This window comes from Felis catus, chromosome D1 (assembly GCF_018350175.1).
Source record: "Felis catus isolate Fca126 chromosome D1, F.catus_Fca126_mat1.0, whole genome shotgun sequence".
In the NCBI taxonomy this organism is placed as follows: domain Eukaryota; kingdom Metazoa; phylum Chordata; class Mammalia; order Carnivora; family Felidae; genus Felis; species Felis catus.
Window position 1 is genome coordinate 25,693,538 of NC_058377.1, and position 26,978 is coordinate 25,720,515.

A 26,978-nucleotide genomic window follows, 5' to 3' on the forward strand; every position below is an offset into this window, starting at 1 on the left:
TCAAAGCCACTGAACTTCATATTGTATTTCCTGCCTTCAAAATCTCTTTCTTTATTATCTATGTTTTTTTTTTCTTTTTCTTTCATGCTTTCATCAGGGTATATCCTTAAGAGGTGGTCACAGATTCAAGTTGTGATGTGGGGCGCCGAGAGAGCCATCGAGATAATTATGGTCTCTAATGTCGCTCTTGGTTCAGCCGAAACCAACTTTGTTGGTGATCCAAGAGCCCGCTAATTAGTGAATCGCCTACTTTTCACTTCATCGGGTTAGATGAAGTCACTTCTGTGACAGTGGAGACAAGCCTTTCACCTTCTTCCTGGGCTCCTTGGATGCCAGGTGCAAAGGTATGTGCAGGTGGCCTCTGTGTACCCCCAAGGAAACGGTTCAAGTATGTGGTGCCTTCTCCGTTCCCCAGACACAGACTCCCAGCCCTCTGGTCCTGGTGAGCAATCCCCTGACCTCGGTTGCCACCTTCTTGGTGAGCTTTCTTTCAGGACCAGTAATCCCTGGGCATGAAGGCTGTGGGAAGCCCAGGGAAGAACACTAAACTAACTAGAAAATAGAAGCTCTGGGGTCTGGCCCCTGCTTTCCCATCTGTATGTATGTGGCTAGGTGATCTGGGCAAGTCATATGGTCTCTGAGCATGTTTATCCTCCTGAACAGTGGGAATGCTGGCACCTTCCTTCCCTCCCTTGACAGCTAGTTTCCATCTCCAGTTTATTCTCCAATCCATCCTACACACCAACACTGGAGCTATATTTCTAAAATACTCATTTGATCATGTCTTTGCCCCTCAGAGACTGTGGTTGACTGATGGAGCCAGGATTCAAACCCAGGGCTGACACCAAACCTCGGACTCTTGACCATAGAGTGCTACTTCCCTCCGCTCTGCACACCCATGCTGTGGCCACATAAACCACCCATCACCTCCCAGAAGCCCCATGCAAATGTACATCCTGTTCTTCTGTTAGCCTAGGACTAACCCTCCCACCTGGTTGCCCACCTCTCTGCCCCTCCCCTCTCCCTATTTCAAACCTCTCCCATGCATTAAGCCCAGTCAGGTGCCATCCCCAAGAAGCCTACCCCTACCTCTACCTCCCTCAGGACTTTTTTCGTGCTTCAAACAAGCATTTTATTTATTCGATTCATCTAATTGTTTTAATTTTAGTACTTGTGCATGAAATTTTGCATACAATGGTGGCTTCCTGGACCCCCAGCCTCCGAAGAGTCCCTGGATCCTAATCAAAAGAGATTACCCAGAATGCCCTGGGAATTGAATCCCCCCGCTCCCTTAGCAGACATCCCAGACCGTGTACAGCAATGAGGGTGTTTTCCTTGAGGGCACCTGTTCTGACTTTCCAACCAACCAAAATTCCAGGGAGTTTTGATCCCTAAAGAGCTGCTGGTCCCAGGCAGATTATCTCCTGCTAAGAACCCTGGTTCTGGGAGCCCAGGCTCACAAGCAGGGTAAGCCTTGCAGGCTTTCAGCAAAGGGAGGCAGTCTTTTAAGAATGCAAAACAGCCACATCCACAATCTCTTAGGCCCACAGGAGCAGGGCAGGGGCCTCCAGAGCAAGATTCCAGCAACTTATGCAAAAGCCAGAGAAGGAAAGTGGGGTATCATCAGCAATTATCGTAACATGGTCATCTGCGGGATATATTGTTAAGTGGACAAAACACTGGGGGACAGTGTTTCTACAATGCTGCCTTTGTGTAAGAATGGGGGGGTATCAATATATCTCCCCAATGTATTGCTCATGTTTTTCAAAGTGACACAATAGCATGATAAAACTATTAAGAACCATTACCTTTCTATAAGAGGAAGGGAACAGAGAAGACACGAGAATAGAAATGAGTTTACTATACCCTGCCCTATGATTTTTTGAAACCACATAAATTTTTGTTTTGCATAATTAATCTAAGAAAACAGTTATATCAAAAAGGAAAACAATAAACAAGCTCTCATAATTGGAAATAAACTGAAACCATTGGACCTAACTCTATTTCAAGTGGGTATGTAACCACAGAGAAAAGAACTACTTCAAGTAACTTTAAAACCATTTGTTGATTCCACATCCCTAGAAGGACATATTATAGAGAATTGTGGTGTTTTGTTTTGTTTTGGGTTTTTTTGTTTTGTTTTTGAGAAAGAGAGAGAGAGAGAGTGCGAGCAAGGGAGGGGGAGGGAGGGAGGGAGGGAGAGAGAGAGAGAGAGAGAGAGAGAGAGAGAATCCCAAGCAGGCTCCATGCCCAGGGGGGAGCCTGACATGGGGCTCGATCTCACCACCATGACCAGAAATCAAGAGTCGGCTGCTTAACCAATTGAGCCACAACCCAGGTGCCCCCAAGAACTGATTTAATCATTTTAGAAAGGTAGTCAGTAGTCTTATTGTTAACAGGCATGTCAATATCACATTATGGAAACTATTATATGTATGTTGCATAAGAGGAGGGAATCACTTTCTCCACAATCAGCAGTTTTCCAATTTAGCTCACGCCCACCAGGCTGCTTTGAGCCCCTCAGTTACAGCAGTGGCAGAAACCACCCTTCCTTCCTCATTCTTGCATCCTCAGTGCCTGGCTCACAGTAGGCCCCCCGCGAGCAGCTGTTGTGTTGAAATGGAGTCCCAGGCTCCAGGATTCTACCTAAATTCCCCCAACTCGTAGTCTATCCAATACCCAGGAGGCCTAAAGATAGTTTGCACCAACAGGCAAGGCAAATCTTCAGGGTACCCAGGATATTTCCAGATGCTAACCTAGCAGATTATCCAGAGGCCCTGGTTAAACACTACCTCTTCCTAGAACATGTAAGTCCAGAGGTGTTTATTAAGCACTAGCCAGAGGCTCCACTCTGTGCTAAACTATGAGGGGTTTCTCCCAAAGTGTAAGACAGGACCAGGAATATGTGTCAAGTCTCCTTGGGTTCAACGTGAATGTCTGATGGCCCTGGTGAGTCCCCTCAGAGGCGGGCTGTGTTAGGATGCAGATTTGAACGATTTTCAACACATGGGCTTTCAAGACAGCTCAGGGTTTGAATTCCAGCCCTGCCGTTTACCAGCTAGTAACTCTGGACGAGTTCCTTACCTGAGCTGCCTCAAGTGAAAAATAAATGCAAAAATAGAATCATAGAGTCATTGGGGAAATTAAATAAGGTAATGTATATGAGATGTTTAAAACAGAACCTGAAACATACAAGGAACTCAGGAAGTAGCCCCTACGGTAAGTTTCTTCTGCTATAGCCCAGGTCTTGGGTTTCTCAGTAGTCTGAAAGCCACCTACGTCTTCTACAACAGCCAGGGCAGTCAAGGATGTATTGGTTCGAGATGCAACTCTAGTCCCTGCAGCCCCTGTACAAATCTCCCCGTCTGCAGGGCTCGGCTCCAAGGAGTCCAGCTGGGTGCATCTGGCTGGGGAGATTAAATTATTTTTGAATTCCTAACTGAATGTTCTTTTAATGGAAACTCAATGACAGGCATTGAAATAGATTTCCTCCATAACCCCTCCTCCCGCGGCGCCCCCCCACGCGGCTCTGTGTTGCGCTGTTCCCGATAACCTTTATTCCCTACCCCTGGACTTTTATCTCCCCAGTGACAAACAGCCCTTGCTGGACAGAAAGAGGAAATTCCAGTCATTGTTCTCAAACTTCTGGCTCCAAAATAAAATGCTCTATCTCCCCTGTCAAGCTTTGATTGACATGCACTTCCTGTAATGGCAGACAACAACGGCCCAGGGGCGGGGTCAGGGGCTCATTTGCATCCTTTGCATCAGCGGTTTTCACGTGTGTTCTGGACGGGGAAAGATCCCCCATGCTACTCACCGGACCACCCTGTTGAGGACCCACGTCCCATTTTGTGAAAAATCTCCAGGGAAGGCACCTCCTCAACTGTCCGCACAGCGCACCGGGAAAGTTCTTTGCTGTCCCGTCACCCACCCATAAGCTGTGGAAACAGACACTCTAATCCTCTCACTTCTTAGATTTGGTTGCTTACAGCCCATCTCTTCCTTCTTCGCTTTCTCTCTTGTGGAGTACATTTTTAGACCATCTCCCAAACCTTAACTCTGAATATTGGCAATATTGAGTCCACCTAAGCCCTGGAAGACAAAGCCAAGTTGAGATTCTCCAAACCAAAACCCCCATAGCAGCAGAGCTAAATGAGGCACTTCAAGGGAAGTGAGTACCAGGAAAACTTTGAATATGGTACAGCATCACGGATGCAGTTTTTCTTGAAAGGAACACACAGCGACGAATTGCTTTTAGAATGGATTGATAATTCGGTAAATAGAACATGGCACACCTAGAACAAAAGCAATACTAACGTGGTCAGGTCCTGCTGGGAACCATGTTACCTCACTGGAGTAAAAAGCCTGCCTTTAGCACTGGCATTAACCCATAGGCAAGTTAGCCTTCTGGAACCTTCTATTTCCCATATGTTTTCTTTACTCACTGAGCTCCTATGCCCTTGGCCTCCCCCTCTTTTTAAACATCCAGGGGTTTTATGCTGTTTTGGGGTTCCAGCCACCCCTTAAGATTATTAAAAGGTACCTGTGGGCCCTCATTTCCTCAAGGCTTTCCTGGATGTAAGTATATTAAGGATTGCTAGAGGTTCATGGGGGATTTGCATGAAGAAAGAGACTCCAGGGGTGCCTAGGTGACTCAGTCAGTTAAGCGTCCGACTTTGGCTCAGGTCGTGATCTCATGGTTCATCGGTTCGAGTCCCACATCAGGCTCTGTGCTGTCAGTGCAGGGCCTGCTTCGGATCTTCTTCCTCCCTCTCTCTCTGCCCCTCCCCCGCTCTCTGTCTCTCAAAAATAAATAAACATTAAAAAAAGAAAAGGTGGAAAGAGACTCCAGATAGGAGAATGCCTTAATCCTAATAAAGGAATATTTGAAAGCATGGATTCCCCCGAATAACCCAGAAAGAGACACCAGTCACAAAGATTCCAGTTGTTCAGCTCTTCAGCAGTCTAAAGGAATAGATTGCATAAGATCATTTCACTTCCGGCAATCCCCAAGCATGCTGCTAACGGAGCAGAACAGACCGGAAGGAATGTGTTCTGACCCCCCAGGTAATGAAGGGAGTACGGAGTCATACAACCTCACGACAGTGGCCAGCAGAGAATTCTAGCTCCCTCATTTCCTTTAGCTTTGTCAAAAGATCAAATTGCAGTGCCAGCATACCTCCAGGCACAGAGTAATCTCCCGTGTAGGCTAGTTGTTCCGGTGTTACGGCCACTGACAAAGTGCACAACTCTTAGCCCATCAGACTTCTTACTGCTCTTGGTCAGAGGGACCAAAGCGTGTGTGTGAATCTGATCAAACTCATCCCTGGGCCCCAGAAAACAGAACCATCCTTGGTGAAAACTGCCACAGCTGCCGCTTCATGTGCCAAGACACATTGGAGTGATTCGATGGAGCCGCACAGGAAGAGGCACGTCTGTAGCCAAGGTCACTTCCCCCCCGGAGGTGAGCTGGCGTCGAGACAACATATGGTCCTGTTTGCCATCTTCCGCCACCCCTCCCACATCTCCCAGGAGAAAGTCCACCCTCAGCAAGAGGGCTGTCACCTGTTGGTCTGTTACAGTTCATGCACCGTAACTGACACTTTTGGAAAGCACACACACAGTTTCAGAGATTTAATAGATCAATCAACACACCGGGAACGTTTTGACTCCTAAGCAGCTTTGAGTACCATTCCTTCCAGAATATATTCACAATAATGCAGAGGAGCCCTGAAAGAGACATTCACAGTAAAATCTTTCTCTACAGATCCGTCTTTATGTTCAGTTGGTCCCTTTGAGGAAGGGAGACCTCGTGTTTTCCTCACTGTGGGGTCACAGCCCATCCCACGCGTCTCCTTTAGAAACAGCATTTCGGTACAAACTCGAGGCAAAAGAACACAAGATACTTTTTTCTTTTTCTCAGAAGCATTGGCGGTACTGTCCCTTCTACCCTGACGCTGCTCCTTCAAACTCTTCACTGCCTTCTTGGAAGATCAGGAAATACTCTTTCACCCCAATTCATAGTCCCTTACCCCACCTCACACAAACTGGAAGAAATAACATCACCATTTTCAAATCAAGCATTCTTCCTTGCAGGAAGGTGTTCATTGAGATTCTAGAGTGGTGATTTAGCCTCTGTCTAAACATACCACGTGAGATCGTTTGGGCCCAAACCGAACTTGGGCTGCAGTGTCTGGCGGGGCCAGAAAGTAGATGGAGCTCAGCGCTCCTCCCCACGTTGGATACATAGAGATGGAGAGTCCGTGGACTCAGCCTCCCCTTGATCTTCAGTAAACACAGCATGACCCAGACTAGGACCAAAGCTCCAACAACCAGGGCTGGAGAAGCTCAGAGCCTCAGATGTTCCTTGAGTATCAGTCTTTTCTTGCCATCTTCGATTAGTTCATTCTCTCCATCCTCAGGAGACTGTTTTTTTTTTCTTTGATGAAAGCCAATGTTAAAAGTGGCTTATTTTTTATCAGTAGAATCTAAATAAGAATTCTGATCCTATCTAAAGCTCATAACTTCTTCAAAGAGAATTTTAAGATCTTTTTTGTCCTGTCCATGAAACTGTCGATGATTTTGTCCGTTTCTATCAACATTGCATGATTTCAAATAATCATATTCAAGATTCCAAGTGAATTCCTATGGCTTCCATATTGCAGTTTTCTAGAAATATATTGCATGTTCTAATGCAGGTGCCTTGTAGAGCTATGTGTCTTGCAAGATCATGGCTATGGAGTTCAGGGGCATGGTGCTGGTAGACGTTGAAGGCTCTTGTCTTAATTTCATACCCTCAAATTTTCTATCACTTCGTCATACTTCTAGTCACTGGGTATCTTCAAGACTTTCCATTACTCCTGTTGAAAAGCCACTGTCACATTTTGGTGTCATCTGTTTCATTGACTTCTGATAAGACGAAGTTGGGATTGTCATAGCCTCTCTTCATCCTGGCTCTAGTATCTTTCTCATTATAAAGGCACATGGCACAGTGAGGTGTCTCCACTTCCACTGTCTTGCTAAAGTTATGGAAATCCACTCGGTATTTCCCTTCCTTTGTCTTGGATACTATGGGAGCAAAGCGGTAGCCCCAGAGCACCTCTTCTGGGACGTAGGACGTCCGGACTTGGCAGGTAGCACTAGTTGATTCCACTGTGCCATCTAAAAACACCACTAATTCAAAGTCTTGCTGGGGAAGGGTTTCTGCTGCCATGTGGAAGAAGGGGCTGTTTGGATCAATGACATGGTAAATTGTCAGTGGGGAGATGAAGAATAAATTTTCGTTCCCTGCGTCAACTACAAAATTGATGTTGATCTGGTCCAGAATAATGGTCTCTCCTTCAGGAGTGACGGTGGTCTTCAGAAGCTTTCCATATATGTGACTCCCAATAAGGAGGCTCTTCCTAAGATTAGCCACTCGGATTAGAAGACAGAGCTTCCCACCCCGCTTACTGATCACCGCATTCTTGCTGAATGTAATGGTCTTGGCACGTTTTTTGGGTCTGGAGATCTTGGCTAAAATGGCACCACACATGAAAGAATTGATGATGACTCCAAGTATAGACTGGAAGATAAGGAGAAAAATGGCAGTGCCACATTGTTCTGTCACACACCTGAATCCATATCCAATGGTCACTTGTGTTTCCAGAGAAAACAGAAAAGCTGAGGTCAAGCCATTAATGTTCTCCACACAGGGGGTGTGGTTGACAGAAGGATGGAACTCAGGGAGATCTTTGTGAATGTAGGCTACCGCATACCACAGAAGACCAAAGAGGAACCAACTCCCCAAGAAGGCTGTAATGAAGATGGTCATTTTGTATCTCCATTTGAGGTCAAGCACAGTCGTCCAGATGTCCACAAAGAATATGAACCTCGACTGTGCCTCGACGTTGCCAAACTCGATGTTGCACCTTCCATCTTTGGAGACCAGCCTCGCTCTTTGTCGAGAATGCCCAAAGAAGTGAGTGACGAACCATTTCCGAAGATGTTTGAACATTCTTTCTGTCAGCACTCTGATCTGAAACACATCAAAAACAAAACAAAACAAAGCAAAACAAAATTATGTTTATAGCAGCAGTGGACTAGGTGACTCACATAAAGAGCTAACTATATATGAAAGACCATTCAAAAGGATCTCAATTACTGATCAAGTTAGGAAAGCTAACAGTTTATTCTGGATACCACAACACTATTTTTGGTAAAAAATTTCCACTAGGACACCATAGTGCTTAAATATGAAGAAGAAAAATAATTACACAGAGATACAAGTGGAAGGAACTTAAAGGGCATATATTCAAATGTTTCCTGCCCTTAGTGGCACACAAACTGAAAAATGTTTGTGATAACCAATTATGTCCTGTACTATGATTTATTTGATATCATTCTTTAAATCGACACTCTTTCTCCTTTAATAAACTTAGCCTTATGCTAAGCAAAAATATCTGTGAAAGCAAGCGCCGGAAGCACTATTTACATTTTTGGTAATATACGATAACAAATAACTATAAAAAAGGCTCATCAATATACTACCTAAAGCGTCTTATACACTGTTATTATTACTCACTATCAAAAGAAATCCTGACCCAATTAAATTTTCTCATTTGTCCAATGAAGGAACTGAGATCCAGAATATTTTAAGGACCTATCCAAAGCCTTGTACTAACCGGTGGCAGGGTGACAACTGAAAACATAAAACGTAAGGTTCCCTGCTTCCAGCCCAGAGGAGACTCTACCAGGCTGCATCTCAGTTATTACCTTTTATATTCTAAAGCCAGATACGCCTCAAACATTTTAAGACAAATATTGGTCAACTTCCTTTTTCCCCCCCCCCTTTAATGCTTGAGACTATTTAGAACAGGGCTCCTCAGTATGGTTTGGTCAAGTCCTATCATATGATCTCAGAAGTTTTCTCAATAGAGCTATAAACCTGTTTCCTGTCTCTCTCCACGTTATGCCAAGATTCCTAAAAGGAATAATATGACGGTCACCTCAATATCTCATACTTCCTTCCCTGCTCCTAAGCTGAAGGGAGCTCTGATTTCAATAATACTCCATAAAGCTAGAATCATGCTTTATTCACTCCTCTCTTCCAGCTGCCAGCACAGTCTATGGGCACTTACTAGTTATTCAATAAACATAAGTGGAATAATTCAGTGAATGGGTTAAGCTCTTCAAAATACTATCTGATCAATGGTTTCTTGTTGATGACATTATTGTGACTTTCAGTTTATAGCAAAAAAAGTGAAGGGATTTTCCCCTAAACAGCCTACAGTGATGAAACCCATGGTCATCAACACTAGACTCCCTCTGCCCTAGGTGTGCCCTCCCCCATCCCAAGGTGTGCCCACCATGGTTAGCAATGTCTTCGTGGTATTTTTAATTAAATGCAAATATGTTTCTAAAATAGATTTCAAAACCCCCTTCAAAAATGTGTTTATTCATACAAACTGGGAAGCGAAACCAACTTAGTGATAAATTTTAAACAAAAGTCCTATCCCACAGTGTTTTGCTCACAGCCTTAAAGCAGGTGAAAACACAAGAAGCCAACACCAGGTAGAAGTAGTGAAGAGAAAACCACAGCTGTGGTGATTTGAAATTTTGAGGACAAGTTCTAAAGATATAAAAAAAGAAAATGCTACCAGGAGTGCAAACAGCAGTGCACACACTCAGAGGGCCCTGCCGACATCCCACCCAACCCTCATTGACCTCAAGTCCCCAAAGACTCTTAGGGTTGGTCCCGGGTGAGACACACTGAAGAAGAAGAGTCTACCCCCTCCCCAGTCTCTCTCCTTTCTCTGCACACACATAGTTTAACCTGGCTTACATTCACTGGGGACTTCTCCCTTTCCTGGGTTCATGGAAGCTCGCACTGTTTTTTTTAAAAGCTCTTCATAGAGTGGATGTCACCTAAAATGCTAAATTCCCAAGCCGACATTTATCAAGTGAATCCACATTCTCTCCATCACGCATTGCATTTCCAGAGATGGCTCCAAAAACGCAACTTCTGAGTTTTTCTTCCTCACGACTGTTCTCTTCCAGTCTCAAGTTCGTTTCGTTTTGATAAAGAACATCTCCGTAAAGGGAGCAAGTGCCCTCTGATTTATCTCTTGGATCCGTTTGGGTTTCCATGCCTGCATGGCTAATAAAATATCTTCCTGGCTTTTTAAAGAGCTCAAACAAAAATGTCAGCTTATAAAGCTTTCCCCCAGACCATCTGCACTTACCAGCATCCTAAGCATATTCCAAACCGGAGCTTCCATGCCTGGGGAAAGCAAGGAAGTAGCCTTGAGAGTTGCCCTCTGTATGCAGGCTGATTTCTTTTAGACTCAGCCTAATTTATTTCAGGCATTGGTCAGTGGACTGATGCTAATTTGTATTAGCTTGAAAACGCTTAATTTGATAGTGGGGTTGTGTGGTTTAAACCAAGGCAATTGGTTGTTCTCAGACTAAGCCCCAAGCTGGGTATGTATTTTTTTTTTCTCAGACCTCACATGGCTTGAATACCGTCATGCTAAGACATGACAAACCCCCAGCTAAGGTCTCTGGGCAGCAGGCATGGATTGAGTTCCAGCATTTTCCTCCTCTCCTTTGCCACGCTCCATATAGCTCTCTTACTGTTTCGCATAGGTCATGCCTATTAGCTTTCCACCAGAAAGAATTAGTTATCGTCAATCTCTCAGCCTATTCTCTGAAACACACTGAGATACTGAGATTTCCAAGTGTTCGCAAAGATACGCGTGAATATGTAGACTTAGATCAGTACATATTTGTAAGATGAAAGTAAGAGACACCAGGAAGAAACAAGACACCGTGATAATCTCTCTATACAATAGTCCCTGTCAGGTAAGAAACAGATTTAAAAGCGGCCTTTATTGTCGGACTTACTTCATAAAATCTGGCATTTACTGAACGTACTTTTTACATGTACTAAGTGAGCCAATGCTTTTGGTTTATTTATTCAAAGAGTGAGAAGAATTATACCCAGAGAATGTAAGAATACAGGACAAATCCACCCCTTGACCAAACCCATCATTCACATGGCAGACCCATTATACTCAGCACATAGCCTACTTTGCTTAGACAACGGCATTTAACCTAACCACAGACAGAGCCAATATGTATTTGTTGTACTATTGGGTGGTTAGAGATCGGCCCTGGTGTCTGGGTTGTATAACATGTACAGTTTTTAAGTTACTTTCTGTTGAAATCAGTAAATCTTAACAGCAAGCAAAGGGCTGTGCATTGGCTAATATTTACCAAGGTACTCTTAGTAGCCTGGTAGGGCAGGTGAATTATATTATTGCCATTTTTTTTCCCTTCAGGGCTCCAGTATGCTTGTTCTGTAAAGAGTCCATTCTCAGAAAATAGACTTTTTGTACACTTTCCAAACGTTGGGGCTATGTTTACTGTGTAGGGTTTCAAAAACAAATAGGACTCTGTTCCCATTCTTGAGGGGCTCACAGTCAAATGGGGAAGTGAGCTCAGTAAGTCAGCAATTACGATGTGGGGTGGGGTGGTGCGTATGTGCCCAAGAGGAACATCTTTTCTAAAAGATCTCTATTGGATGGGTAGTCAGCCTCTGCAAAATCCTTCAACTGACAGAAGACTCGTTGCCTTTTTGCATACATTAATGTATTTATCTATCATCATTCAACAATGTTGTGTTGCTATGCCAGGCTCTGTGCTGGACATTAGAGACGCACACGATCGTTTACCAAACGGGCAGTCTTTGTCACTGTGAAGAAGCTTCCAGTCAAGCGTGGGGGTGGGAGATGCCACGATGAGAAACCGTGGGAATGCTCTGGGCAGCTTTTTATCTGAGAGGCAGAGACGTGCTCTCCTGGGCAAGGCCTGAGCATGGTGTTAGACTCGCATGTGGTAGGAACTATAAGTATTTGTTGAGCGGTGATAAAGAAATTCATCAACCCACGCATAAAACCAGTGGGTTGGCTATATGGGTCCCCCTCTGGGATGTTTTAGAGGAGACGTACCTGTGGGTGTAGTACTAACCAACTGCACTGTAATTGTGTGTGGCCCTGGAAGAAGCAACAGAAGAAAGAGAACGTGGAGGGATGGAAAGAGGTGCCGGGAAGGGCAAGCAAGGGTCCACACACTCACTGGCGGAGCGCCACAAGAGATATTTTCATTGTAAACCAGGATGGCTAACCCTTACGAAGACCACTGGTCTAGTTCCGCTTCAGTGACGACTCACCATAACACCAAATGAGTCTGAAGTCTTTTCTGTTTAAGAGCCCTTCAAATTCCTGGAAATAAACATCTTTTCCTCCCGGATCTCTTTTTTTGTCCATAAAAGTGCCCAATCCATTTGCATGCGGTACCCACACCAACCAAAACTCCGGTCACCTTAAGCAAGGTACCCACGGTGGGAGCTCCTTAGTGACATTCCAAGAATGGATACAGAAGCCATTCTTTTGGAGGGGTCCACCTGAGAACAAGCCAGTAAGGACCTGGAGCTTCCTAGGGGACTTTTCACACCACCTCCTTGTCTCCCCCCACCCCTGCCCCCACACGTTTTGGCAGCCACAATATCAGAGGGGGGAGAGCAAAACTTTGCTTTCACTGCCTCCTACTTGAATCACAAAGGTCATCATTCCTAAAGAGAAATGATAAAACATTTACTCTAGTCTGCCTTTTCATCAAACCTCTCACCGCCTTAATCCCACCGAAGAACGTTTCTGAGAAGCGAGGTTTTATGTTAGAGGTAGGACTTATGAGTTATGGGTCCTGAGAGCGGAAGTCGAATGATTTTCTGTAGTTCCTTTGCAACGGCAGTGGAGGAGAAATTCAAGTGTCCGTGAGAATTTACTGCTTTGTTTAAGCCAAGAGTCAACTGAATCAACAAACATTGCTGAGGACCTATGAGAGCGAGGTGCAGAGTGGCATTATGGGACAAAGTCGCAGCCTCCTTCGTTAACATAATCAAGCAAACGCTCCATTTATTGAACGTGTGCTATGCATCAGGTGCTCTGCTAGGAAACAGAAGAGTTAATGACAACAGTCCCTGCTCTCAAGTTGCTCACAGATTGATTGAATAATCGCAGTGTGGCATGTTTGCTGCTCTGAAAGGGCTGAGGACAGGGGTTTAAAGCAGCCACCAAAGAGGAGACCCAACAGGTTGGACATCAAACCTAAACACTCTTCCACACACCTTTGCTAAGGTATGTTGCACTTAACCGCTACTACAGAGAACTTCCTGTTTTCTATGAAAGTGATCTCAAGCTATTGTAGGATAACCACCCAGCTGGGTCTGCAAACACTCAGGGCCCTGACTGAATCATCTAGCTCCCGGACTACCCCTTTCCTATGCAGAACCTATTGGAGACAGAGGGTGGTTTCCCTTTCGTTCCATAATTCCGGGAAGGGTTACTGCTGATGTCTGTCGTTAGCACCATCAGGCAGCTCACTTGGGGTCAACGTGGGCTCTTCTCAAATAGACCTTGGCACGCCGGTACAAACCAATCCTCCTGGCCTCACGGCATGTAGAAGGATACCTGAACCTCAACATTCCAGGCTGGACTCAGGAATGCACTTCAGCGGATGCCTGGGTAGCTCTGTCGGTTAAGCGTCCCACTTTCGATTTCAGCTCCGGTCATGATCTCATGGTTCCTGAGATTCAGCCTCCCGTCGAGCTCTGTGCTGAGAGCGTGGAGCCTGCTTGGGATTCTCTGTCTCTCTTTTTCTCTCTCCCTCTCTCTCTCTGCCCCTCCCCTGCTTGTGATCTCTCTGTCTCTCTGTCTCTGTCTCTATCAAAATAAATCAATAATTTTTTTTTAAGGAGTGCTCTTCAGGAACACCTCACCTTTCCTTTGGGGTAAAGGTCCTCCCAGACCCTGCCCACCGTGAAGCCGTAAGTCTGCTTGTGTCCAGGGTGAGAATGCAGCACAGGCCTTCCTGGGTGCCTGGTTCCTTCCAATGAAAAGATTGTGGGAACAAGAGCCAGGGGACCACAAGATCTGAGGGTATCAGTGCTCTCATAAAGGACACCGTGCTCTGTAGACATTTCTGGAGCCAGCTGGTCCAGTAGCATTATCTGAATAACTGCAGAGGTGTGCCAGGCATGGGGACCAAGAAAGGATGGGAGAACCTGGTCCAGGATGTTCCCGGCACAGGTGATAACCAAAGGCAGCGTGGCAGGTGGAAGGAACTCCAGCTTGGGTAAACACAGACATGGACTGAATCCCAGCTCTGCCACTTAATGACCAGGTGACCTGAGAAAGCCACTTAGTCTTTCTGAGCCTCAGTTTCCTCACTTCTGAAATGGCTGCTAAAATATACTTTCAAAGGTTGCAGTGCGTTTTAAATGTCATCGCATACGTAGAGTTCCAAAGTTTCCAGAACGCAGCGGTTAGGCAATAAATAGTAAGAACTGTTACTATTAGTCTACAAATGTAAATGTGTGTAACAGTTTAACGAGGTGTCACTGACCCAGGCCACGCGAAGTCTACGCTGTGTGGAGTTAAAATGGGCTATATTAGAGACAGCAGCCAGGGGAAGGCAAAGGCTTCCAGGAAAGAGACAAAGGTTCGGCCAATGCATCAACGCCTGTGAACTGCACTGGCTCCAGAGCCCATCTTCCCACGTGGAACCGAACACCTGGGAATAGCGAACATGCTTTTATAAAGGATTTGTCTGAGGTGCCTAGGTGGCTCAGTTGGTTGAGTGTCTGACTCTTGATTTGGGCTCAGGTCATGATTGCAGGGTCATGATGTGGGATCGAGCCCCACATCAAGCTCTGCACTGAGTGCAGAGCCAGCTCGGGATTCTCTCTCTCTCTCTCTCTCTCTCTCTCTCTCTCTCTGCCCCTCTCCCTTGTTTGCACTCTCTTTTCCTCTCTCTAAAATTAAATGAATGAATGAATGAAGGAATGAAGGATTTGTCTATAACCAGGGCAGAAGCCTTACCTTGCAGAGGTGGAAAGAGAATAGAAGGAATGAGAATTATTCTTAACAAGCCTACCTAGACACCCCCAAGAGTGGTACCGGGGGGTGGCGCTGTCCTTCTCCCACCACAGACCTTGACTAGGACTTGATCGTATTACTGAATACGTGCACATATGCCCACTGCAAAGGAGAAGAGCAGCCCTGGCTTCTGGGAGCTAGGTCCTGGCTCTCCCAGCGAGGGCTCTGTGTTCGGGTGAACGCAAACAATTTCTCGAAACATCAGCATCACACAGGGCGACTCCGTAATCATGTCTGAACATTGTCCAAACCACAAAAATGACCCCAATCCCTCTAGTCCTGGCTAATAGAAGTGATCACTGCTTCTTCACCAATAACAACTTGGGCCGCACACCCGTCTTCCCCCCCACCCCTTGCTTCTAGATGATAAGATTTACTGACATATTCAACCATAACATTACTCTGAGTTCCTGGCATCTAACCCAGAGCAAAGTGTTACTTCTTTAAAATTTTTTTTCAACGTTTTTTTTTTTTTATTTATTTTTGGGACAGAGAGAGACAGAGCATGAACGGGGGAGGGGCAGAGAGAGAGGGAGACACAGAATCTGAAACAGGCTCCAGGCTCTGAGCCATCAGCCCAGAGCCTGACGCGGGGCTCGAACTCACAGACCGCGAGATCGTGACCTGGCTGAAGTCGGACGCTTAACCGACTGTGCCACCCAGGCACCCCAAAGTGTTACTTCTTTAAATCTTCCCCAAATTGCTTAAACTAGCCTATATCTTATTTAAGTATTTTCTTCTTTTTTTAAAAAAAAATTTTTAATGTTTATTTTTGAGAGAGAGAGAGAGCATGTGCGAGGTGGGGGAGGGCAGAGAGAGAAGGGGACAGAGGGTCCAAAGCGGGCTCTGCACTGAGAGCAGTGAGCTCGACGTGGGGCCTGAACTCACAAACTGTGAGGTCATGACCTGAGCCGAAGTCAGACGCTTAATCGACTGAGCCATGCAGGTGCCCCCTATTTAAGTACTTTCTAACACTCCACGAGGCTTCCCACAATTCATGGTCTGTGTTCTCACTAGTTGCAAAAAACCAGCTTGTTCAACTACAGGGATGTTCCTGGCACTCTTCGGCTGGAAGGCGCTGACACCACCAAAGGACAGAAAAGTGCACAGAAGAAAAGGTATAGCTAAGAAGTCATAGAGCCATTTTACAAGCCATATGGTCACTTTACACATTTGTTTGCTTTTGTATCCGGATGTACAGAATCAAGGAAATAACCAAATTGAAATACCCAAAGTCATTAAAAGGAGTTAAAAGTTTCAGGTGCAGCTTTTAAATTCTATCTAGCTATCTTATTCACCACGACAACTGGTCGTCCTAAGATCCTGACACTCTCACCGCAAAAACCTGTATTTTTTCATGGCATCTGGATTGGGTCCCAGCAGCAAGTGTCAAGAGGTGTGATGTTCCCACTAATCCAGTCAGCCCGGGAGCTAGTGAAGCTGGACGCAAGCAAGACGTCTGCGGGTCTTACCAGTCTCTGGTGCCGGCGTGCATTTGCCTTGGAGTCGGAAACCTATGCTTTGGAAGCTGGACGCTTATTCTGTGTGTACTTTCAATACTGCTTCCTTGTTGTTCTTTGTCATTGCAACTTCAGGTATTTAGGAAATGTCAGCATGTCTCAGCTCTGCAGAGAAGGACCAAAAGGAGGCACTTCATCTCTGCCTGGCTCACAGTTTTGAAGAGAGAGCAACGCACCCCTGGGGGCTGCGAGGAGTGGAGACAGCAGAGTGAGAAAGCACTAGAAGATAAGAGAAACTCACAGCCACACAGGTGGATCTACTTGGTTTCTGTGCCGGAGGTTTTTCTAAGAATTCTTCTAAACTTCACAGATTTCAGCTCTTTACCAAGAAGGCATTGGGTATGAGGGGACTGAGCCACAGCTAACAGAGGAAGTCAAGGTGAAAACGAAGCTGCACAGCTCAAACTGAATGAAGAGAAAGACTAGGGCTGAGAAAAGTCTCCCGAGAGGGAGTGGGAAATGGCTATTAAGACATCATGGAGGGCTTTAGGATCCTGTTGACCGCCTCTCCTGCATTCTGTGTGAACAGCGCCCTCTAGAGCATGATGCAGAGGGTGCCCCGTTGGAGCCGTGAAACTGTGGGGCCCAGAAAGCCTACAATGTCAGCGCTGGCACAAGAGTGAAATCTTTTACGTACATGCTACTATTTGATTCTCATCATAACCCTACGAGATGGGCAACTGAGGTTCAGAGAAGTTAAGCAAGTTTCCTCAAGGTCACAAAGCAAAAAGCCCAAAGAGCAAAGATTAGAAGAACGTAGCTCTGCCTGATTGAGAAGCCCTTGCTTTTAAGCCCAGTGGCATACTCAAAATAGTTACTGAACAAGGCAGAGGGAAGGCACGCATTTATTCGGCACCTACTTACTTTGCACCAGGCATGGTGATTTTCCACATGTTTCCTTGCCTAATGCAGAAAGCACATAGAAGGTAAGAACCAGCAAGAGACAAAACCTTTTTGGAAGACACAAAACCTGAAGGTTTGGATTGGAGGACTGGGGACAGGTTTCCAGGGACAAGAAAGAGCATGGGCCAAAGCACCAGAAAAGTTGAGGGAGGCAGAGTATGTGCGACGCCATGGGGGCCCCCGTGGAGAGGGTCCAGGCTCAACTGGATTGGATCTGACAGTGCATGTTTGGGGAGAAGGCCACGCACCCCAGTGTCACCAGAAGGACCTCATAACGCCAGATGGAGTTCAGAAAGGTCATGATGCCAAAGTGATTAGGACACAACCGTGGAAGCTGCTGAAGATGTTTGTCAAGCATCATGCTTTCTTTGGAAGCTTCTAGAGATTGTCCTAATCTCTAGATTGTCCTAGCTTGAGCTAATTGTAGGCGGTGGCCTGAAGTTACGGCAATGCCATCTTCCGCCTGGAGACATTTCTGGATCTCCACAGGGTGGGGCCATTTCATCTTCCGTGGTCAGAGGTTCGTTGGGAGTGATGGCTAGTGAGGGAGGCTGGGGAGCTTCCTCCCCGCTGGAAGAGGAGAATCTGCCAGTGATGGTGAGTCGAACCTTGGGTCCTCACTGCTCGAGCAGGAGGGCCAAGCACCCTGGCCTCGGAGTCAGTCAGTTCAACGACACTCACTGAGCGCCACGGGCACGCCTAGGCAACAGCCGGGGATACAGACACAGGAGGAGACATTGGGCAGCCGGCTCTGCCTCACACCAACTACAGAAATGGGGGCAAGTCACTTCACCTTTCCGATCTGGCCTCATGTGCCGTTTCCCCTGCTGGGAGCAGCTGGCTTTCTGCTCTCCCTCCTCCGAACCCCAGACTGACTACCTGGTTTCAGAAAGAAACATAAATGTCCGTCTCTCAAAGAGGGAAGAGTCCCTGGCCAAGCCCCTCCCCATTTAAATCAGGTTCCCTCCCCCTTGCGATAGTTGATTGCACTCTTGACTTTTGGGGGTAGTATTTACAGTCATTTTAACCTACGCATTTACTTTTATGCTGCTTTGGAGGCAGTGACCCCCTCCATCTCCTCTCCTGCTATATCCCCAGTGCCTCCTGGCTCAGTGCCAGCCTACAGTAGATGCTCAGTAAGTATTTGCCAAGGAGATTAATCAATACAGTGAGGTGTGAATGGCTCAAAGTGCTTACTTTCCAGAAGGGGATGTGGGGAGGGTAATAGAGCCTAACGCCGCTCTCTAATGGCAGGACTCGGTCTCCACAGCACCAGGACAGGGCAGATGATCCGGCCTTGTGGCCTCACACTCTTCATAACCTGACCCTTATCTGGTTTCTTCTAGCCTGGGTGGTTCGCTGGCTTGTTCACAGAGAAGTCCATGCCACCTGCCTCTGTGTGAAGAGGTGTAAGGAGACGATTTTCAAAGCTTCACGTATAACTGAAACCTGCCGTGGCCAACAGAGCTGGCCCGGGTTTGGGCGTGGAATATGCCGACCTGCCTCTATCAGGACGCACGCCGGATTGGGTTGGAATCACTGTAGGGAAGACACCTAGTGAAACACAGCAAATATGGTTATCGTCTGGAGAGAGAGGACAGATTCCTAGAGACTCCTGGGTCCGTCTGTCCCAGGAACAGATGGGACTTCGCCACAAAGGAATGGACAGATGGATCGGTTCTAAGACCCCTCCTGTGCACGCAGGGCGGACCTCTTGAGTGCTGCTACATTACCTGTTGAATCCAGTTTCTAGTGAACCTGTGACAGAAAACTGAATTCACACAACAATCCAAAGACGTTTCTAGTCTCATGGACTTTTTAGCCTCATTACGATTCAAAAGAACTCCATGACAGGGCAAATGTCTCTGTCCATGTCTTGATAGGTAATCTTATCCTGGAACCAATTCTATGGTGTTCTCGGAAGATGGTATGAGAACAGAAATCGCTTATATACAGTAAGTCGTATCACATATGCATTAGGATATTAGATATTTAAAGGAATCCTTCACGGAATAATTTATAAAGTGAAGAATGATTTTGGCAAATAAAATAATCACCCTCTCACATGTTTATCTTGTAAAGGGATGTGTTGGGAGGAGTGTGTTTTTCTGCAAACTAGACACATCCAGAATGAAATAATTCTTAAATTTCATCTTTTCATCCCACACTGTTATTAGTGTGGGAATTCTCTCATTAATCTGACCCTTTTAGTTCCCTGCGGTTTAATTACAGCAACTGTCTTTCCAGCCCAGAAATGAATAAATTCCGTGTGGTCTGTAGGCTCTGAACATACTTTCCTGAGCATCTGCAGCAAGAAAGTGCACTTTTTTTTTAAGAAAACATATAGAATTCCAAATGGCAATTTAAAATTAGGGGACTAATTCAACTAATACCTGAGTAATGGCACTTGGGGACTAGAATTCATGATGCTGTCCCCAAGGTAAAGGGTATCATGTTGGTATAACCCAGCTCTGATAGACATGCAAAAGACAAGAGACAGAACACCATGTTCTTGGGGGCGCCTGGGTGGTTCAGTCTGTTAAGTGTCCGACTTTGGCTTAGGTAACAATCTTGCGGTTTGTGAGTTCAAGCCCTGCACCAGGTTCCGTGCTGACAGCTCAAAGCCTGGAGCCTGCTTCGGATCCTGTCTCCCTCTCTCTCTCTGCTGCTCCCCTGCTCGTGCTCTGTCTCTCTCTCTCTCAAAAATAAACAAACATTAAAAAAAAAAACTTAAAAAAAAAAAAAAGAACACCAGGTTCTTGAGTTTGGAGGGAACTTGGGATGCCTTCTGGTCTCACATTCTAGCTTATGTTTGTTTCCCTATCAGAGCTGCATCAAGTGACTCCCAGGAAGGATTTAAGAAGTCAGTATGTGGGGTTTGGATCTGGTGTCGGTCACTTACTAGCTCGAACCCTGGGTACTGCCTAACCTCTCGGTGTGTCGATTTCCTCATCAAAGAAATGGGGCCATTCGTATCAATCTTGCAAATGGCTGGAAAGGGCTTGGACGACACTGGGCTATGGAAAGGGATCAAGCTGTTCACACCCGCAGTGCTAGCATCTCAACACTAATTTCCTTTCAAGTTACAGCCGGCAGATTGACAGACCCAGTCGCGTCATCATCTGCAATGCCTTTAATGCTGGGCTTCTCTACACCAGCGTCCAGGCTACAAGAACATCATGCGTCCTAGAAAGGTGATGAGAAGGGCAAGCCTCTAGGATAAACCACAGAGCAGGGGATTAGCCGGAGAGCCAGTGTTCCTGTTGATTCTACTGCTGTGCCCCAGGGAGCCTCTGAGGGTCAATGATTACCAGCTTTGGCTTGGGTTCCAACTAGCCATCGGAGCTACATTAATGGGGAGGCACGTCACCCACACTCCCAGGTCCAAGTACTTTCTGGGAAAGCCCTGGGGGCAGAGACAAGCAGAGCCAGCAGCCTCTGTGACCCTTTTGTTCCATGCCATAGAGCCACGCTTGGGCCCATGCTGAGTTCCTCTCTTTGGGGCTCTTCCCGGGACCGGGCAGAGCTCACCTCAGGAACCTTCTCAAAATGGGCACTGCCGCACAGACGTCCCACCTGAGTCCTCACAAGCCTAACGCGCTACCCCAGCAGTTGTTTGAGCCACTCTTGACTGCTCCTCGTCTGCCACCAAAACAAGGAGGCGATTGGGAAAGGGGGGACATTTCCCAGACCTTAGAACCGTGCCAGGGCAGGGCAAGCGTGAGGCTGTCATCGAGACCTGGCTCCCAAAAGAAGGCCAGTGGAGCCCACAGCGGACCTGCTGACGCACTTTCTCTCATTCCTGCCATTTCTTTTTACTCAATGGTGTGTATAATGACCTGGAAAGGCGAGGTGGAGCTCCACCTTATTTCCTCTTACTTGTCCTCCTGTCATGATCAGACCAAACCAAAAGAAGCTTCTCTGTCTCCAAAGTTGTCGCTTCACCTCTCTGAGCTGTGGCTTTTCCTACTAAATCAGGATTATGATGCCCATTTGTTGTCATGGGGATTAAAGGGAAAATACACCGCATCCATGAAAACTTGCACACGAATGTTTATACCAGCGTTCGTCACACACAGTAGCCAGAAAGTGGAGACAACCCAGGTGTCACTCAACCAATGAATCCATAAGAGAAACAGGGCACAGCCATCCAATGAAATATTGTTCGGCCATAAAAAAGGAGGGAAGTACTAATGCATGCTACAACAAGGAAGAACCTTGAAAGCATTGTGCTTGTACAAATGTCTACAGTTGGCAAATCCATGGAGAGAGAAAGTCGGATTGGGAGTTGCAGGGTAGCAGGTGGAGAGGAATGGCTGCCAACGGGTATGGACTTTCTGTGGGGATGACGATGTTCCAACATTGACTATGGACTTTCTTTCTGTGGGGATGACGATGCTCTAACATTGACGTGGTGAGAGTTGCACAGCTTGGTGAACATACTAAGCCAACCACCATGGCATACTTGAAGTGGGTGGATTGTATCCAGAAGCGCTACCCCAGGGCCTTTTCTGGGGCTTGGGCTGGAGGTGGCACCTCCCTCCTACAGCAGGTCGTTGCTGTGATTTTGGAGTCCCCACCATCAAAATGATTTTCTTGGCCACAAGAGCCTGGAGGTACAGGGAGATTTTCCTGCTTCCCCTCGCTCCTACATAGAATCTCTACTAGAATATGGAGAGATGTCTCTTCTCCCCTTATCTGGGGGAGAAATTTTTCTTCGCCACCCTGGCCAGGTGGTGATGGGTGGAGTGGTTGAGGCAGAGCGTGGGTGCCTCCGGCTCGCCCATCCTCACCTGGGCTCCACGGGACTGAGAACCGCACATGGTATGACCTTGACCTGGCAGATCCGGGGTGAAGGGCCATCTCAGCTCTGCCCACTTGCTCCTCATGTATCCCAGGCCTGGAGTTCAGGCTAAATTCTTGTGATGGGGAACCAGATCTACGGTTCCCCAAAGCAGGCAGGTCCATGGACTCCCAGGCTATCTGAAGGGACGCCCAGAGGTGGCCTTGACCTCACTCTGTGCTAACACCACCTGGCCTCACTGCAACCCCCCCATGCTCACATGCTCCTCATCACTTGCTCATCCTCTTGCCTCCCTCCCCTTTTTTTTTTGATTTCTGGAGCCAATAACATTAATAACTCAAGTCTCATTTACAGTGACCTCTCTGGAAATTCAGTACTACCTCACAGACAAGCCAGAATCCCATGCGACCATTTAAAGCCCCTCCTTGCCCCCAAGTCCCTCCATATCATTCCTTCCCCCTACTCCCCCACACACCAAAGAGAGAGAAGGAGGGGATATGGAGCATGACTGGCTCAGGGTCGGGGGGGCGGTGTCTTCGCTGCTTCTGTGGGTGACTGCTGAGGGCAGAGCCGTGTGGAGCCCGGACTCACAGCCTCTCAGGGGAATGACAAAAAACTACCCACTGTGTGTTCCCAGAAGTCAACCCCTTTCTCAAAGGCAGGGCTGGGTTTCCCTTGCACCCTTCTTGAACAAGCACCACTGTCAAGACCAAGAGAGGCGCCTGGGTTGGGTAAGTGTCTTTAGTGTCTGACTCTTGATTTTGGCTCAGGTCATGATCTCATGTGTGTTCGAGCCCTGCATCATGCCCCATGCTGACAGCATGGAGCCTGCTTGGGATTCTCTCTTTCCCAGTCTCTCTCTCTCTCTCTCTGCCCCTCCCTCCCCCTTTCTCTCTCTCAAAATAAATACATAAACTTAAAAAAAAAAAGAGCAAGAAAGAATGTATCAGTCCACCTTGTTTCTATTTTCAGTTGCCTGCCTTAAAATAAAAAAAATCCTCACCTGGATTAATATAGACCGTAATGACCTGTTTGATGATACAATATCAGGACCAAAGCTGATCTTACCAAGTATCATAAATACATGAGACTGGGGGTGGGGGACTGAAATATAGCTCCTGTCTATTATGAATACTGATTCCTGTGAAAAGCAACAAGGCCAGTCTACCTGGAGAGTACGTGCAGGTGCCCCAGAGTCTCTCGCCTTGGAACCCGTGGTCCTGGGTCAGACCTGAATTCCAACTCCGTGGTTGACTGGTCCGAGACTGAGTGCCTGCTTGTGTTTTTATATGGCCGGTGTCCCCACGTAATTCATTAAACCTGGAAAACAAAAAAGAAAGAAAAGAAGAGTTGAGGAACAGTAAAGATCTTAGAGTTCATCGTGAGTTGTTTATGTTTGCTTGTTTTCCTTCTCTCTCTGTGTCTTTTTCTCTTTTTGATGTGTAGGTCTTATGACTCTGCTGAATGGTATACCCTCCAGCCAAAGCCACTGTTTTCTGGTTCTTGTCCATCCATATGCCCACCAGACTCCCAATAGCTGTCCCCATTTTCAGTGATGGGTATTGCCACCGTTATTTTCGTCCTTCCCCGACCCATGTTGCCAAGTCTCCCCTATGCTGCGCCGGTCAAGACGGAGGAGACAAGAGGAAGACCGCTAGGAATGACAAAGAGATTGACTCCAGGGCTTAGCACTGACCGAAATGCTCGCTGCCGGGCACCCAGAGGGTATGAGGTCGGAGCCGTGGGTAGCACTAAGACTGAGAACATCATCGCAAAAGTCCAGCGGGTGGGGTGGGCAAAGCAAAGATGGGGTCCAACAGGCGTCCGGAAGGTTGTGAAGGAGCAGGCCGTAAGGGGGGTATAGGCCTTGGCCTGGACTCTACTCTTTCCACTTGTCGGCAAGAATAAATTAATTTGCTTCTCTGAACCCAAGTGCTCACCATTAAAAAATGGAACTAGGAATACCAGTTTCCCAATGCTGAGGCAGGAATCAGTGTCAGGACACCCAGCAGAGGGTCCAGTACATTAAAAACTTCATAATGTTGGGTCCCTTTGCTTGGAGGGTCGAGGACTCCTGGTGAAGAGGCAGCCAAAGGTTGAGTTGGCATTTGGGGAATAATTTTAATTCCCAGTCTGGATCTGAGCAGGCGGCTGGCTCCAGGACCAGCTCGGAAGTGCCCGTACGAGCTGCACAGGAAATGCTGGGAAGGCCATGCAGTCTTGCCTGGGGGGAGATGCCAGGCCTCGGGTAACATCCTTCTGCCTCCCACGTCTCTGTCCCCACTGGCTCATCTAAAAGGGTCTCCCACCAGAACCTCTAGGAGAGGGTGACAGGGGCTCTGGGCTGCTTTAAAGAGGACTGATGTGGCGTATTTTTGCATACCTGAGACCCAGAAGGAGGAGACGTTGTCTGTCTGGCTGGCTTCTAGGGGGAAATTAACAAAGGAGAGAAAAGGCTGAGGAACAGAAGAAAAAAAACTGGCCATAAATTGATGAAATTGGATTAGACCATGGAGATGTAATTGTGCCAAACCAATTGAATCCCCTCTGAGGTTAGCATTACCAGATTTCCAGATACAGCAGCAGCTGCAGCATGGGCCTTGGTGATGCGCCTGGCACAATCCTTTCTCTAGAAGTTCTTAGCAGAGGTTCATTGCCCATGACCGTTGCACTGGGGGTGAAAAGTGCACCTTCCCCCAACCACGTACCAGGACATCACACCTGGGGACAGTCATCTTGGGTTGAGAATTCTCCAAAAAAATTTTCCTAGCACCCTCCTCTTTTCCTTCTCAGCACCTAATACAACCTACGTTACATTTATTTTTCTTAATCGGGGATTTCCTCAGCTCTGTCAATGGTACAACCACCCACTACTTCAAGCAAAGCCTTGATTCAGTCTTGATCCTTTCCCTTTCTGTCATCCCTGCACCAGCACGATTCATCAGCCAGCCTCGTCTGCTCTTTTGACAAACCATGTTCAGAACCTGTCTGTCTTCTTCACCCCAACCCTGTTGTCCAAACCACGTAAGTTCTTGAGGGGGCTATAGGATCTCTCTGCTATCTCTCCCTCTTCCCCATGATACATTCCCCACCATCAGAGTGAGGTGTTAACGGTGTAAATCAGATCAAGTTACCACCCTGCTAAAGCCTCTCTTGCCTTCCTCTCGTCCTTATGACCTCAAGGCTCTATATGACCCGGACTCTGTCATTCTCCCCAGCACCCCCTCATATCACTGCCACCCCATTCTGCTTTCACTTCTTCCCATCTTGTCACTACAGATGGCATCTTGTTTGTTTCCCTCTTTCCTACATGTTTACCTCCTATCTCGCCTCTGCTAGAACATTCACTCCCAGAGAGCAGCCTGCCTCGTTCTCCTCTGAATCCCCAGCACCTAGATCCATAGTGGGAACCCAAGGACCATTTCTTGAGGGGCACCTGGGTGGCTCAGTTGGTCAAGCATCTGACTTCAGCTCAGGTCGTGATCTCACGGTTCGTGAGTTTGAGCCCTGCATCAGGCTCTGTACTGACAGCTCAGAGCCTGGAGCCTCCTTTAGATTCTGTGTCTCCCTCTCTCTCTGCCCCTCCCCTGCTCATGCTCTGTCTCCCTCTCTCTCTCAAAAATAAACAATTTTTTTTTAATTTTTAAATAAATAATAAATTAAAAGAAATATTTCTTAAGTGAGTGAAAGCCTGTGTCTTCCCCTGGCTGAAAGAACAGTCTGAGGACTTGCTCTGATCTGTTCACCACTTTATAAAGTGGTTCCAAGGCACCCACTGGGCTGTGCATGTAAGAGAGAGAGGGAAAGAGAAGGAAAAAGAAGTTATTTTCCTCCAAGTTGCATCTGAACGCATTTTTTATTTTCTCACCCAACTAATGACCAAATAAACATCCAGCGATGGCATGAAAATGACACATGGTAAATTCATAAACGCCCACGCCGATAGGCAGCAGGGAGATCTCGAATGTTCACAAGCATTGCATGCATTTGTGGGCTTTTGTCCTCTCATCTTTCAAAGTTAAGCTTAGGTTTTCTACAATGTGTAGTGGCACATATATCTCATGTATTATGAACTCAATACTGTGCTTGGAAATGTGTATAAGAAATGCATGTGTTTTTGAGAACTCATTTACGAGATAAAAAAAAAACTGCCCGTTTTTAGCATCGATTTACTTGGTCGTGGGTTTGGAGGTTTTAAGAGTGCAAAAGCAGCTGAACCATGTGCAAAGGCTCAGAGAAGCTGAAGAAAATGTGGCCGAAATAGAAAGCCATCGGAGTGCAAGCCTGCAGTGAGGCCCTGGGATGATGGTTCCCATTAGCAGGCAAGGGCAGCTGGAAGCAAGGAGAGGGGGTACTCTACTGGCCAAGCAGAAGCACCCAGAGAAAAGCCCCTCTCCTTCAGGAATTGTGCAATCTAGGGCTGAGCCCTGAAAGGAAAGATATCCAGAATAGCATTAAATAAGTCAACTACACACCACCGTGTTTCACTATTAGAACGACCCGTTATCTCTCTGGCTACAGCTAGTGTTTGTGGAATGAATGAACTGATGAATGAAGGAGGATGGTAAGGGGCTGTATCTTTTCATGTTATTCAGAGATGAAAAGAGACAAGATGTATAAAAGTAACTGGCAATTAATTAATGTTCCTTGAAGTTTTCTTGCATCTAGTTTAGTCTTGAGGGTAGCTTTTCTTGTAACCCGTGGATCAACATAAACTAACATTTACAGACCTTACTAGGGGTGCCTGGGTGGCTAAGTCAGTTAAGCAGCCGA

At 46.7% G+C, this 26,978-nt stretch overlaps 1 protein-coding gene across 6 annotated transcripts in view; it reads right to left on the minus strand.

The window, feature by feature from the left end:
• Positions 1-5,619: 5,619 nt before the first annotated feature.
• KCNJ1 (potassium inwardly rectifying channel subfamily J member 1) overlaps positions 5,620-26,978 on the minus strand; it is a 29,785-nt gene continuing 8,426 nt past the window's right edge. For 2 of the 6 annotated variants that reach the window (XM_045038519.1, XM_019811551.2), the window contains 3 exons: positions 24,589-24,630; positions 23,374-23,525; positions 5,620-8,017 (listed from right to left, as the gene is read on the minus strand). In XM_045038519.1, the coding sequence (XP_044894454.1) occupies positions 6,878-7,996 (1,119 nt within the window). In that variant the 5' untranslated portion in view covers positions 7,997-8,017; positions 23,374-23,525; positions 24,589-24,630 and the 3' untranslated portion in view covers positions 5,620-6,877. Of the gene's footprint in view, positions 8,018-10,223; positions 10,349-16,450; positions 16,604-23,373; positions 23,526-24,588; positions 24,631-26,978 lie in introns of those variants that run through there. The other 4 variants (XM_019811550.2, XM_019811552.2, XM_045038518.1 and 1 more) reach the window with 3 other exon arrangements.